The 15,719-nt window shown below is 39.7% G+C and overlaps 2 protein-coding genes across 3 annotated transcripts in view; both read right to left on the bottom strand.

Annotated features, from left to right (window-relative positions):
• dpp10 (dipeptidyl peptidase like 10) overlaps positions 1-8,019 on the bottom strand; it is a 56,621-nt gene extending 48,602 nt beyond the window's left edge. The window contains exon 1 of one of the 2 annotated variants that reach the window (XM_079426927.1): positions 7,879-8,019. In XM_079426927.1, coding sequence (XP_079283053.1) covers positions 7,879-7,947 — 69 coding nt within the window. In that variant the 5' untranslated portion in view covers positions 7,948-8,019. Of the gene's footprint in view, positions 1-5,365; positions 5,477-7,878 lie in introns of those variants that run through there. The other variant, XM_079426929.1, reaches the window with a different exon arrangement.
• A 4,311-nt stretch (positions 8,020-12,330) lies between these two features.
• The window catches only part of LOC306876329 (actin-related protein 3), an 11,484-nt gene continuing 8,095 nt past the window's right edge, over positions 12,331-15,719 (bottom strand). Inside the window, exons 9-12 of the mRNA XM_079427413.1 lie at positions 14,744-14,836; positions 14,481-14,606; positions 14,318-14,401; positions 12,331-13,094 (exon numbers count right to left, since the gene is read on the bottom strand). Coding sequence (XP_079283539.1) covers positions 12,999-13,094; positions 14,318-14,401; positions 14,481-14,606; positions 14,744-14,836 — 399 coding nt within the window. The 3' untranslated portion in view covers positions 12,331-12,998. The remainder of the gene's footprint in view (positions 13,095-14,317; positions 14,402-14,480; positions 14,607-14,743; positions 14,837-15,719) is intronic.

Raw genomic sequence — 15,719 nt, 5'->3', positions numbered from 1 at the left:
CTTCAGTCATTAACTGTATCTCTTGTGCTGTATGATTATATAATCATCTCTGCTGTGAGTCTGCAGCAGGTCAGATGTCAAACAGAGCAATTAAGATGAGACTGACAGCAGCGTTTGAGGATTAAAACACAGACAGGGTTACAACACCAGCATTAAGCACCACACATAAAAAAAAAAACACCTGCAAATGAAACTTTATGAAAACAAGAGTGACCACATCATGACTAAATATTACCAAAACCTCTTGAATCAAGGATTGGTTTGAATCATTGAGGGACTGAATGCATCTGTGACATGCTGTCGTTTATGCAGACCTCAGATTCATTCCTCAGTTTGTTCAGATAAATATATAAAAACACATTTACACATGGATCTGATTGTTGTAATTTAAAGCAGAAATGTGAGGCTTCACACACACACGGGCTAGTAAGTGATTCGGTGTCACATTAGTGGCAAGGATCTAAACGCAGCAGTATTTAAATGAAAACTAAAAGAATAATACGAAAAGCTCCAAAAAAAAAACACAACAAGGAAACCAAAACCACGCAACAGCTACACTCAGAACGACTGACAACAAAGACTGAAACACAGAGGTATAAATACACAGGTAACAAGAGGCTAATGAGTAACAGGTGAGACTAATGTATTATCATGGGAACAAATGACTTATTTGCAGCTGTTATTCAAGTGCTGTTCGTCTCTAACTATCGGTTCACTGTAAATGTCTTCATACGAGCTGAGGAACGAGTTGATCATGTGAAACATCTCAGCTCTCTCACAGTACTGGACTATTAAACAGTAAATACATGTAATCTGTCAGATAAATTCAATGCTTCTATATTTCTGAAGTTGTAGGAAACTCAAAACATCCTGAAAACACAAAGCACTCGCTGCTTTATTTCACACATCTATTGCCTCTGTTTTCATGAGCTCCAGATTTAGTCAAGGTGAGAAGAACCTGGTGCGATGTGATGAAGAACGAGAGAGAAAAAAAAAACGTCTGACCTGATTACACTGGCTTTTGTGCGTGTGTGTGTGTGCGCGTGTGTGTGTGTGAGTGTGAGTGTGTGTGTGTGTGTGTGTGTGAGAGTGTGCATGTTTATGTGGTTTATGAGGACACAAATGTGTATAATGACATGGGTATGACAGAGGTATTACAATATGAAGGTGGTTTATGAGGACACTGCCTATGTCCCCGTAATTCAAAAGGCTTAAAAAAAAAAATAAACATACTAAATGGTGTTTTTTTGAAAATCTAAAAATGCACAAAGTCTCCTGTGAGGGCTAAGTTTAGGTGTAGGGTTGGTGTAGGGCAATAGCACACACAGTTTGTTCAGTATAAAAACCATTACGCCTATGGAGAGTCCCCATAAACCACAAAAACCAACGTGTGTGTGTGTGTGTGTGTGTCTGTTTGTGTGTGAGTGTGTGTGTGTGTGTGTGTGTGCAGATTCAAACTCATTAAGGTGAGACAGTGCTCTCTCTCTCAGGACTGTATGCTAATTATTCTGGGTCAGAGTGATAATTGCACAAGTACGTGCTGGATTTGGCACTATTAATAAAGTTTAAGTTTTCTGCCCTCTGACCCCAGCGACCTTCACTGACACGCTGTTAATTGAGGATCACAGCTTTAAACCTGACACATAATCTGATCATCAGAGTGGTTTCCTGCAGATGTGACTGAATGTAACACACGCTCCAAAAACAGGATAAAACAGCACTTTCACGTTGAATCTCATGCTGTTGAGAACTATTACCCCGATCACAGACGAGTTTGAACTACACACAAAACTATGTTCATTTGTTCTATGGACACCAGTTCAGGAAGGAAGGACGTGACGTGTGGCCAAGTATGGTGACACATTTGCATTTAACACATCCAAGTGCACACACACACACACACACACTGTTTGGTTCTTGCTCAAGGGTCTCTCGTCAGTCGTGGTATTGGAGGAGGAGAAAGCGCTGGTTATTCACTCCTGCCAACTTTAATCCCTGCCAGACCTGAGACTCGAACCTGCGACCTTCAAGTTACGAGTCCGACTCTCTATCCATTAGGCCACGACTGCCCCATCAAATCATGGCAATAAAAACTCATCACATCAGCCCAATCATATCATACACTAGTTACCTGTCAGGATTCACATCAATTACAAAATGCTGCTACTTACTCATAAAAGCCTAAATGGCAAGAAGTCCACAAAAAGAGCTTTCTTACATTCAGCATCTAAAGCCTGTGATATTCTTCATAGCAAAGATCGGCACACGATCCGTCAAGAGGTTAGAGATCACAGCAGCTTCACGGCCATCTGCATCGACTGGATGACGAGGAATAATAATGTTTATCTCAAAGACATTAAAGCATAGTTTCTGTGAAGCACTGACACGTCTCTGTAACGCTGTATTGTGAGATATGATACACAAATACACACATCTTGAGCTGACTGCAGATCATAAGAAAGACAAAGGTACAACAAGAACAAGCAGAATCAACACTGATTTAAACTTACTGCATTACAGTATGTTATGAAAACATGAATATTAGGAAACAGTATATTAGGAAACAGCATGATTGTTTACTTTTAGGAACTGAATCAACGGTGTCACTGGGTTCATGCAGGCTGCCATGTTGAGCTGATTATGAGGCTTTATTTCCTCTGAAGGCTGTTTGTGAGACTCAGACACTCTCTAGTGGTCATAACAGAGTACTACAGGACAGCAGTAAACCTGCATGAGCAAGCCTTCAGCTGGACATCACTCACACTACACAGTCTACAAACGGATCGAAACACACATGCTCTCCGATCTGAACATTAGAGACTGTAGATGATACAGTAAATGTATTGCATTTGTAATTTACCACTGCTTCTCAAGAATAACTGAGATTCTCTCAAAGTCTAAACTAAAGTCAAGGCTTTAGCATCTGCTCACGGCCGTAGCCAGCTATCACTGAGGTCCAGACCTCTGTAAATGTATTATATTTTTTCTCTGAATGATTAATTATAGTTTTAACTTTAAACTCCTCGTATGAGTGTCTGCATGTATAATTCAGTTTAGATGGTTTGATAGTTCAGTGTCTGTGGTGTGGAAATGATGGAGATTCGTGTGAGTGAGGGCGCGTGTTGCCAGATCCAGTTATTATAAACCTCTCTGGACTTCTTTGTTCACATTATGTGACACTTTTAGAAGCTAATAAAGTTTTAGGGCTAGTTTAGGGTTAGCGATATCTTTATCTTATTTCCAAAACAAAAGATTTGGACTTGTTTCAGTTTGTTTTATTTTCAGGGCACTTGTTTTTGTTTGTTAAACTGACATTGATCACAGAAAGCCCATAGAGAGCATGTATTGCTGACAGGAGAAAACATTTGGAAAGATAAATGCAACGATCATCATGATATTATCTGTAAGAAACGCTATCAAAACCAGCATAACACTCGTACAGAGATCTGCAGAAGAAGCAGACAGTGGCCATGAAGAAGCCTAGGGTATTTTATTCAGTTTTACAGCTTAACGTTTCACAAAGTCATGCTAAAACACTGATAAGAGCCGGACAAAGGTCTTACGGTAGAGCAATGCTTACTAATGAAAACTATTACAGTAAGAAGTATTGTTGCATGAATAATAAAAAAAATAATTATTCACCCCTAAACTATAGCAAAGTATTAACAAATTTTGAAAACAGGTCTACTCTAAATTAACAATGTCCTTCGCCCAAAACATAGAAAACATCTTTGACAAACATCTCTTTTCAAGTGTTTATGTAGTGCATACGATGAGCTGTGATGGGTGTTATTACAGCACAAATCCTCACTCCGACCCCAGACATCTGCAGCAGACACACACTAATACAGATCCTCAGTCTGCTTAACGAGCCAGCAGATGACGAGCGATTCTACAGCACTAACATGAAGACATCAGATCCATTACGACTGGAACCGTGTGGGAGGAGAGCCAGTCAAGTCAAGTCAAGTCACCTTTATTTATATAGCGCTTTTAACAATACAGATCACGTCAGAGCACTTAACAGTATCAAACTGGAGGATAGAGTGTCAGTAATGTATAATAATAAGATTAAACACTCAATTTTCAGTTAAAGGCATTTCATTATTGAGTTCAGAGATGTCATTGTCTAGATCAGTTTAGTTTAAATAGTATCTGTGAAATCAAATTGACGATAATTGCTAGAAATGAAGTGTCCCCAGCTGAGCAAGCCAGAGGCGACAGCAGCGAGGAACCAGAACTCCCTCTGAGACAGAATGGAGGAAAACCCTTGAGAGAAACCAGACTCAGTCGGGGGACAGTTAAACAATATAAAAATAGAAATATAATACATTTATACATTTAAAATGTTAATTAAAACAATAAGTAAACAATAATATCCTTATTGTTTTAATTAAAATTTTAAAATGTAAAAATGTATTATATTTCTATTTTATATTGTTGCAATTTCTAACAATAATAGTATTATGCAGTTAGGTATTTTATTATACTTTTAGTTATTTTATTTTTATTGTTCGTTTTATTTAGTAGAGAGCGCTCGGTAAACTGCTGATAAAATAAAAACACAGATGAGGAGACAAACAATGAAGACGAGTAATGAACAGTACAAAACTAAAACAAATATACAAGTGTTAATCTCACTTCTCTACAGAGGAGGCAAGCATCTGTTCCTCCTCCACTGATCTTTGCACCATGTCTGTCTGAATGTGGAGAACCGTCACACGATGATTACCTGATCACAGAGTTCAGATCTACGACGGTAAATGCACTGAAGTGATGAAACGTGATGCTCTGGGGTTTTATAATGTAGAGACATTTACAGAAGGAACAGACCTGAACTACAGAGAACACTCAGAACAACACACACCGACTCGACTGACTGAAAACAGCAGATATGTCTGTGGAGATTTCTCTCTTTGAGCACAAATAAACCTGGAGATCTGATAAGAACACTCGGAAACGAAGATGGACTCAAGAAAGACTGGATGAGTTAATGAACCATCGGCAGCACAGCGCTGACATCCATTCTCACATCTAAAGGAGGCTTTCTTAAAGTCAAAACCAAGTTAAACAGCAGCGTTATGAATTTAGTGTTGAGCTGCTGTGTGAAGACCTCAGAAATAAAGGGTTTGTATTAATCAGAAATCTGTTGCATCTAATCTTTACACCAGTTAAAGACGGAGCGCTATTTTCTATAAACACACAATATTAATATTTGTGTCTGTTTATAGAAAAACACAAAGTCTCATTGTTTATACATTTTTTAACATTTTCATATTGCAACAAAAAAAAGGTCATTAAATGCTCAGTAAACACTGCTTGTTACAGCTTTTTTCGGCTGTGTAACGTTTAAAAATGCACAAACCTGATGGAGAGTTAGTTTTGATAAACAGCTGTTTGTCCAGTATAAACATATAAAAGCTGGTTTACTGTGGAGTCGACAGCTTTAAGCTGGACAGCAAGTAAACAGTGTTTCTTCATCTGTTGCGTGGGAGCTCGTGTAGAGTTATGCGGCGCATTAGCAGTCTGCCGCCCACAACAGCCATCATCATCTACAACAACCATCTTTAATTCCTCTTTGATGTGCCATAAAACCAATAACAGGAAACTGTTATTGCAGTATTTGCACAGCAGAGTTTACAAACCTGACAGATCACCGCTGTGGCGGCGGTAATGGCCAGAAACATGAATGATTTATCTGTGCTTGGAGCGGAGCCAGGACGCTTCAATAACCTGCGATGGACGTGAAGATGATCTAACAAACAGATTCATGAAATCAGAATCATCTGGTGTGAATGTACAGCCTGCTCATTCTTGGATATGAAGCAGCTGATAAATGAAGGAAGGAAAGGTTTCTGAAGGCCTGCTGTGGCAGACGAGCATCTGATTATTGTACAGTAGCTATCATAACTGTCTTATTTGAATGAACAAACATTACTTTACAGATCGACTGCAGACTAGAGGGAGTTTTTGGTGAACGCTCCATATTATTTTAAGCATATCTGATGACTAATGACTCCAAAAAAAGGCGACTATTAAAAAGAATAGAGGAACCGATACTCTAAAACTCATCAGATTCAATACAGTATTAATCATTACAAAAGTCATAATTTGACATGAATCTCACATGTATCTGAGCAGAAGCAGCTCATATATATATATATATATATTTGTTCAGTTCTGAACTTCATCTCTCTTTTAATCTCCACAGAACAAGCTTTAGTCCGGCGTCCGGTTTCTTTTGTCCTTCCAGTTCCTCTATGGTTCACTCTCACTTCCTCCGAGTCTCCAGCGATCAGATCTTCAGCAGACGAGACGCAGACAAACACCCTCTTCATTCAATTACAAAACTCTTAACTAATTACACCAGCGCTGTCACGGAGACAGATACAGGTTTCAGTCTAATATTGGGAAGTGACTTGGAAATGTGTGTGCGTGTGTATGAGAGAGAGAGAGAGAGAGAGAGAGAGAAAGACAGTGTTTGTTTGTGTGTGTGTGTGTGTGTGTGTGTGTGAGCGAGAGTGTGTGTAACATGAGTTCCCATTATGAGCATATCTGATAATCACAGAGCATCTCTGAAGGTAATATGAGCTCTCAAACACACTATACCATACTAACCTGTGTGTGTGTTTATTGTGAGAGAGTGAGAGAGAGAGAGACAGTGTGTGTGTGTGAGATGACAGATGGACGCATGAGTGACGTTTGATTCTGACTGATCTCTCATGTCCAGCACTGCTGAGAGATCAGAAAATAATAGCAGAGGAGCCGATCACACACACACACAGCAGCAGTGACACACTGACCCACATTCTCTGTAAGTGAGCGTTCTGTAGAAACACACTCTACAGTGAGATGTGAGATGCTGCTGGTGTTTACAGACCTGCTTCTGTTCATCGCTGTGAAGCTGCTTTGAAAGCATCTGTTCTGTAATAAAGCGCTTTTAGAGATAAAGGTGGCACGAGGAGACTGGAGGACTGCAGGATCAGGGCTCAAACACTGATCTACAGCGTCAGCGATGAGGATGATGAAGATCCTTCAGTGCTGTGAAGCTCTGCTCCAGTCCATCATAAACGATCAAACATTCATGAGCCGCTCAGAAGGGCTTCGTCTCAAATACACCAGCGACTCCCGACAGGAATAATCTACAGACAGAGGCTTTCTCTCTCTACACAAATCATCATCAGAGTAGAAAACATTAAAGAATCTGAATCCCATCATGCATCTCTCCATGTACATCTGCAGCAGAACATTCTTCAGAATTATTCATGTCTTGAATGAAGTTATTTTATGGTATTTATTTCATTGTATCATTTTTAAAAAATCTATTTAAACTTACTGTGGCTCAGTCCATCTCAAGCTGTGATTTTACACCTTGATCAGTCCGACTGAGCTCAATCTGAATTAAATTCTGATCGGTTTGGAAGAACTGGAGAAACCTGAAATAATACGATCAACAGAAGCTATCTAAATGCTTGAATCTGACTATCTGCTTCATTGCCTTCAAAAAAAGCTCAGAATCAGTTCTAAATCATTAGAGACTTGTGATGCATCTGAGAATCATTTATTTCTCTCGCCCTGAATTAATGATAATAGATCAAATGCATTATGCACACTATATACTACAGGTAACTCAGAATATGAACTAATGAGAGTTATATAGTAGGCGACATAAAAAAGTGAAACAAACAAAGACAAACAACCGCATAACGGGAAATATCACGACATTACATGACGGTCACATCAGCTGAATTATTATTGATCATCTGTGTTTGATTAGTTTAGTTTAGCCAGTGTGTGTGTGTTTCGGGAAAAAACCTAGCAAAGCAAACTCCAGCGATGTCAACAACAGCTGCAGAGAGAAACACAGAAAACACTTACTGTGATGCTCTTGGATGATGAGGACTGACATTTCGCCTGATGATGAGAGACGCTGGCCGCTTGATTCATCGAGGAAAAGATCCGAAGTGATCGATGAGTTCAGCGAGTGATTGTCTTCTGATGATGATCGGCGACTGCACTGAGTGATGCTCTCTCTCTCTCTCTCTCTCTCTCTCTCTCTCTCTCTCTCACTCTCTATCTCTCTCTCTCAATTCAATTAAATTCAATTCAACATGTGTTTTATTGGCATGACTTGCACAGTATTGCCAAAGCATTGTCCATTACATGAATAAGGAACAAACAATTATATAATACATAGAACAAGAATAGATCTGTAAAATAATTAAATACAGGTCCTTCTCAAAAAATTTGCATATTGTGATAAAGTTCATTATTTTCTGTAATATACTGATAAACATTAGACTTTCATATATTTTAGATTCATTACAACACAACTGAAGTAGTTCAAACCTTTTGTTTTAATATTAATGATTTTGGCATACAGCTCATGAAAACCCAAAATTCCTATCTCAAAAAATTAGCATATTTCATCCGACCAATAAAAGAATGGCCATTATGTTAATTTATGCACTCAATACTTGGTCGGGAATCCTTTTGCAGAAATGACTGCTTCAATGCGGCGTGGCATGGAGGCAATCAGCCTGTGGCACTGCTGAGGTGTTATGGAGGCCCAGGATGCTTCGATAGCGGCCTTAAGCTCATCCAGAGTGTTGGGTCTTGCGTCTCTCAACTTTCTCTTCACAATATCCCACAGATTCTCTATGGGGTTCAGGTCAGGAGAGTTGGCAGGCCAATTGAGCACAGTAATACCATGGTCAGTAAACCATTTACCAGTGGTTTTGGCACTGTGAGCAGGTGCCAGGTCGTGCTGAAAAATGAAATCTTCATCTCCATAAAGCTTTTCAGCAGATGGAAGCATGAAGTGCTCCAAAATCTCCTGATAGCTAGCTGCATTGACCCTGCCCTTGATAAAACACAGTGGACCAACACCAGCATCACTGACTGTGGGTACTTGACACTGGACTTCAGGCATTTTGGCATTTCCCTCTCCCCAGTCTTCCTCCAGACTCTGGCACCTTGATTTCTTGAATCCGAAAAAAGTACTTTGGACCACTGAGCAACAGTCCAGTGCTGCTTCTCTGTAGCCCAGGTCAGGCGCTTCTGCCGCTGTTTCTGGTTCAAAAGTGGCTTGACCTGGGGAATGCGGCACCTGTAGCCCATTTCCTGCACACGCCTGTACACGGTGGCTCTGGATGTTTCTACTCCAGACTCAGTCCACTGCTTCCGCAGGTCCCCCAAGGTCTGGAATCGGTCCTTCTCCACAATCTTCCTCAGGGTCCGGTCATCTCTTCTCGTTGTGCTGCGTTTTCTGCCACACTTTTTCCTTCCCACAGACTTCCCACTGAGGTGCCTTGATACAGCACTCTGGGAACAGCCTATTCGTTCAGAAATGTCTTTCTGTGTCTTACCCTCTTGCTTGAGGGTGTCAATGATGGCCTTCTGGACAGCAGTCAGGTCGGCAGTCTTACCCATGATTGCGGTTTTGAGTAATGAACCAGGCTGGGAGTTTTTAAAAGCCTCAGGAATCTTTTGCAGGTGTTTAGAGTTAATTAGTTGATTCAGATGATTAGGTTAATAGCTCGTTTAGAGAACCTTTTCATGATATGCTAATTTTTTGAGATAGGAATTTTGGGTTTTCATGAGCTGTATGCCAAAATCATCAATATTAAAACAATAAAAGGCTTGAACTACTTCAGTTGTGTTGTAATGAATCTAAAATATATGAAAGTCTAATGTTTATCAGTACATTACAGAAAATAATGAACTTTATCACAATATGCTAATTTTTTTAGGACCTGTATGTACATGTATACTTTTTTTACAAACAAGAAAAATATTTAAGACATTGCTAAAAAAATAAATCAATAATAATAATACAGTTTCTCGATTGCTAAGACACATTTCTTGAAAGCTGCTATCCTTTTCTCTAAACTGTGAACACAAAACTCAATTTTCAAGCTACATTCACAAAACCTCAGACTCTTCTTGCAAAACCAAACTTTCACCTGAAAACAGTTCAATCTGTGCTCAAAACTGAACCATGTTGTCAAATCGTGCCCCGAGTCAATCAAAATTAAAAACACTACTGAACAGTCATTAAACACTACGTAGAAAAATAGAAAACAATGCTCAGGACATGAAGCTGGAGAAATAAATGTTTATTGTTCACTGTAGGCTAAATGCATGTTGCTAAACAAAGAAAACCTGTGCATAGCACTTGTACAAAAAGACAAAACAGAAATCTTGTGCATTTACACGTAGCACTTGTAAAAACAAACAGAAATCTTATGCGTTTGCCACTTGTGTACAGTAAGCCCATGTAAAAATCAATTACAAAAATATACATGGATTACTAGGCCTACAAACAGTTAGACCAACCCTCCATTACAATACTACAGTACATTGGTACAGTGATGTACTGAAACATATTTACTTACAGTATACTGTGGTACAGTATATAGAGCAGGTAAGTCCTGCCCATCCGTAAAACCCCACTGGACCTCTAGATTGAAAAACCGTCAATGCAAGTGAATGTTTATGAATAATTATTTTCTCAAACTCACTTGCATTGACGGTTTTTCAATCTAGGTGGGGTTTTATGGATGGGCGAGACTTACCAGCTCTATAGTATGTCATACAGTAATTGCGGTCAACATTTACATACTGTACTATAATGTCAAAAAAAGGTAATTACCTGTTCTCTTCTCTAAATCTTCAGATTATGGTGGACACAGTGAATCTGATGTTTGGTTGTACCCTTTGTCCAGCCTCCCTCATGCTCATACCATGGACAAGAACAAGGTCAATCACAGTAGCTCTGATTTCATCAGATATGACTGTTCTTTGTCTTCGCTGACCACCTCGACCTCCTCTCACACAAACTCTTCCTCTCAGATTTCTATCCATTGTAGGGCCTCACAAACCAGTGTTCTCTGAACTGGCTTACTGTATATGTTCCCTCACATCATTAGCCACAAGTGTGATCAGTTTTGAGTTGTTGTGTTCAAGTGGTGACACCTGTGCTTTAATTGTGTTTGACTTTTGTCACCTGTGCTCACCATTATGCAGCACAGGTGCATCACAATGAAAATGTGTTGGCAAGTTGTGTCTAAACAGGTGAAAAGTGCTTATGGTTTTGCCAAAAGAGTGATTGATTCAATCAGTGGGTTCAGGCAACTGAGCATTTGGTTCAGACAATAGGGTTTAGTGTTTTAGCAATTGAGAAAAACTGTAATAATAATAAAAAAAAACACCTTTGTACAACATGTAAGAAATTATCTTGCTTCAGTTTTGTCCACTGGCTGATAGTCTTAGTTTGTGGCAGGCTGATACATATCTTGCTGCTGTTCTGATCATTTTGGAATTTTCTCCTAAAATGTGGCTTAATTTTTCTGCATTTGGTAATGCTTGCTCTCTCTCTCTCACACACACACACATAGGGATGCAGGCTCAGTCAGGACTGGTTTCGGTTTGACAAAATCACACTGATCTGGTTTAAGCAGTAAGAATAAGATGACGCTCTCTGTGTGAATTTAATATTGTTTGATCTGGAGTTTAGGAATATTGGAAGTGAGACGCCGACATTCCCCCATCCAGTCGGGTAAAAACACAAATAGCAGCGGAATCATTCTAACTTCTCGCAAGTCAGATTCAGCCTGATTCTCCTCTATTTATTATTTAAATTTGTATCTATGGGCTTTTTACGCCTTTTAATGAGCGAGGACAGTGGAGAGCTGATAGGAAAGCATTGGGTGGATCAGCGAAGGACCTCGAGAGGGGTTCGAACTCGGGCCGCCACCGTATGTAACTAATATAAGACCAATATGATGTTAAACACATTTACACAAGAAGAAAGCTTGAGGTGACTACTAGAGAAACGGCTAAATACAATATATCTGATCTTATTAAATAGATGATCTGTCAGTTCATCAGTAAAAATTTTTTTTTTTATTATAATAAAAGCTTAAAATGGAAAACGTTTTTTTAAATGAAAAGCTTCGTATCACTTAGTTTCTATTATTAGATGTAACAAAGTCCAAAAAATATTTAAAACAGTGAATGTTTGACATGTCCACAGTATTCTGACAAAAAAGTATTATTTCATCACTTTGTGCCTTTCAGCTGGATTGTCAATTAAAGATGTTTGTGTTAATCAGGCCTTCCTTTCTAGCAGCTTGACTAGAAATAAAGACTCATTTGCTCCCAGTGTGCTTTTATTGAACTTTAAAACAAAGATGATATGCAGTATCTTGAGAAATAACTGACAATGCATGTGGAGTTTCTTTCATTTTCTAATCCTAATCTCATTTCACTCCTGATGGATAAATACAGCAGTCCAAACACTCTTTTAATCAGACACAAACACGCTCATTAGAAACCATGAGCTTTTATTGGAATGTTTCACCATTACACTTACAAATCCCCCACGTGTGTCTGCCTTTATCAAAACCAGCTTCTGCTAATACTGATTCCACTCAAGCACGTTCTGCGATCATGAATAAATGACATCTGAAGGTAAAAAGCAGTCGAGTATCTAAAATGCCATGAAGAAAAAAGACAGACAGAAAATCCGGCATATAGGATATTTTTTAACAGTTTTCTTTTAGTCACAAATTTGAGAGCTGGAAAGGAAATATCAAAGTTGAGCAGGAAATGCTTTGCTTTAATGTAGTAGGGGTTTGGGTCATAAAACATTAAAATAAAGAACAGATGGAGCCAAACAGAGTTCAACATGTGATTCTTTACACCTCAATGACAATAATGACACCGGTCCAGTTTCATTATAAACCCCATGATCAGAGTTCAGTTACACACGTCACACACTCACACAACAGACTGAAGCGCTTTCGGTTGCTTACACTGGGATAAAATCAACAAAAACTCAAGAAAACCATCGTGTGTCCAGCAGTCATGGTAAACCGGTGCATCGGACACACATCTCTGAGGGGACCAACAATAGAAAAAGCATTTCTCATTTCTGCATCAGCTCCCTACCATCCCATACGCATGTGTGTGTGTGTGTGTGTGTGTGTGTGTGTTTAGGACATGACACCGAACACAGGGTTGTGGCGGCAGATGCTCGGCCCGATCTCCTCGTAGTCCTTCTTGGTGTGACACACTTGGTAAAACTCCGGCTGCAGAGAGACAAACACAAACACAGCATCACACACACGTGTTTCTGACGTCCTGCAGCGTGAAGGTAATGACAGTCATTAATAAACATCAGTGTAAGAGAGTTCTCTCACCACCGAGGGCTCGTGATCGTTTTTCAGTTTCTCTCTGACACGTTCAATTAAACAGGCTTTTATTAAGATAAATTCCTCTGTGTGTGAACGAGCACCAGTCAACACTCCTTCTGGAACGTTTTCACAGTACAATAAACTCTAATCTCCAGTGATTCATTAAAAATGAGATTCCTCGTCAGGCGAGTTCTCAAGCAGACGTCTGGGGTCAAAGGTCGCTAGAGGACTTCAAATGATTTAGATGTCAGACAAAACGAGCTTTATTTTTGTCACCCTCTTTAGGAACTGTTTTACTGTTTTTAAAGAACAAGGAAAACCAGAATGAATGATGAAGCCTAATTTCAAAAGTCTGAATTGAAAAGTAATCGAATCTTATAACAATATCGATATGTTATAACTAGGGCTGCCCCCTTACGTTAGTTGACCAAAATTTTATTAGTCGCAGAATTTTTTTGTAAATCCACAGGTGAAGTCTGGCAGTGTTCAAGCGTCTGTGTGGAGTGTGAAGAGTAGCTCGCTGCAGGACAGATGAAGGCGCCGGTGCGTCACTTACTCTTAAAATACTCCCTCATTTTTGCTCATACAAATAAGAATAATAATCTTTCAAATCTGTAAAAACACTAAGTTTGTGTGCACTCACAATAACAAAATATTGCGCTTTTGTAAAATAATGAGAGCAAACAGGATGCGCTTTCTTCCGTCTCATTATGTGAACTTGAGCGCAAAACTGTGTATACTTGCCTCACAGACATGAAAAATATATCTATAGAGTGAAATGTCTACTTTCCAATGAACCGATTCAAATGGAAAACAATCTCTGATTATGCAATCTGTATGAAACATGCAGGCCACATCACTACTGCAGAGATAACGAGTCGCCGACTTCATCTCTTCAGCCAAAAACAAAAAAAGCACTAGTTCATCAAATTATTGAAATGTTAATGCAGCCTCCTTACTGTTTTTCCTGACACATTCATTATCATTAGCTTCTGCGGTGCGCTGTGGCAAGGAATATCGTTGTGAATAACAAGAGAACTTGGAGTCAAACCAGTGGAGAAGCATTGCTGTAGACGCCGGTGTGTGTGTCTATGTTTGTATGTGTGTGTGTGACTCACGGTGGACGCCAGCATGGATCCTCCGAACCACACGGCGTAGCGCTGCATGTGGTGGGTGACGACCTGCACGTCGATGGGTTTGGGCTGTGAGAGAGGAACAGATGCAGGTATTGAGTTGTTATTTCTCACACAGACGCTGATGTTGATCTGCTGTGAATCTGACCTTGAGTTTTCCTCCGCTGAGCTCCTCGCTGAGCTTCAGACGCGCATCCACCGTCCTCTTCAGGTCTCTCTGCAGACGCCGGCCGAAGTCACGGAACATAGTGGAGCCGCCAGACAGGACGATGTTCTGCAGCAAAAGGCACGCGTTCATACGGGTTCACACACACACACACTCTCTCTCTCTCTCACACACACACACACATACATAAAACACAAATCACACACACACACTCTCACACAACTGAACCATCAGCTGCTCCTGACCTTATAGAGCGGACGGCGCACATCGATCGGACAGTTCTGAATGACCTCGTCCACCACCTCAGAGATGGGCTGAGTGAAGTCCGGGTTAGCAAACTGAGAAAGGAAACAAAATGAGACACTGCTGAGTGTGTGTACAGGTACAGGTTTATATATTCTGGTGGGGACTTAAACCCGAATACACACAGAGCCATGGGGACTCGTGTCACGGTGGGGACCTAAATTGAGGTCTCCATGGGTACAAAAGCTTATAAACCATACAGAATGAGTTTTTTTTTTCTTTTTTGAGAAAGTAGACCGTAGTCTCCTGCAGTGTTGGGGCTAGTTACTCAAAAAAGTAATATATTACATATTACTCTCAAAAATAGTAATGCCTTACTTTACTTTATTACTCCCTGGAGAAAGTAACTAGTTATACTACTAGTTACATTTTTTTTCTTAATTACTCTATAATTGCCTGAGATGCATCAGATGGAGGGAGAACATACAAAGGAGGAGTGTTCTTTAGGGTCTTTATTACGCCAACAACAGACTGGCACGGTCTAGCACAAATAACTACAAACAACTGTACTTGTGCAATCAAGTACAAACAAGTATTAACTTCCTCAATGTTTAACAAACACTGTCTAGTGCAAAAAATCAATTTGATTGTCGATTAACAAACAAGTACAAACAAAAAAAAAATATTAACTTCCTCAAAAAAATATATCCATAAATAAAAAAGACTGGCCTTACCAGCACTGTGTAGAGGAGAGGTAAATTGTTAAAAAGCAAAACACAGTGCAGAGGAGAGGTAGGTTGTTGAAATGAGTTAAAGCAAATACAGAAGACTCAAAGTAAATAAAAGGAAAAATACAGTTGGCATTTACTGTAATGCTTCGCAACGAGCTTGCTGTGTCCGTGCTGTCGCTGCAGGTGCTTCTTCAAGTTGGAGGTAGAGTTACAAGCGGTGGAGAGCAGCTTTCTCCCCGGGCAGAGT

This window comes from Barbus barbus, assembly GCF_936440315.1.
Source record: "Barbus barbus genome assembly, chromosome: 10".
Classification (NCBI taxonomy): domain Eukaryota; kingdom Metazoa; phylum Chordata; class Actinopteri; order Cypriniformes; family Cyprinidae; genus Barbus; species Barbus barbus.
This window is presented reverse-complemented; position numbering and strand designations above follow the sequence as displayed.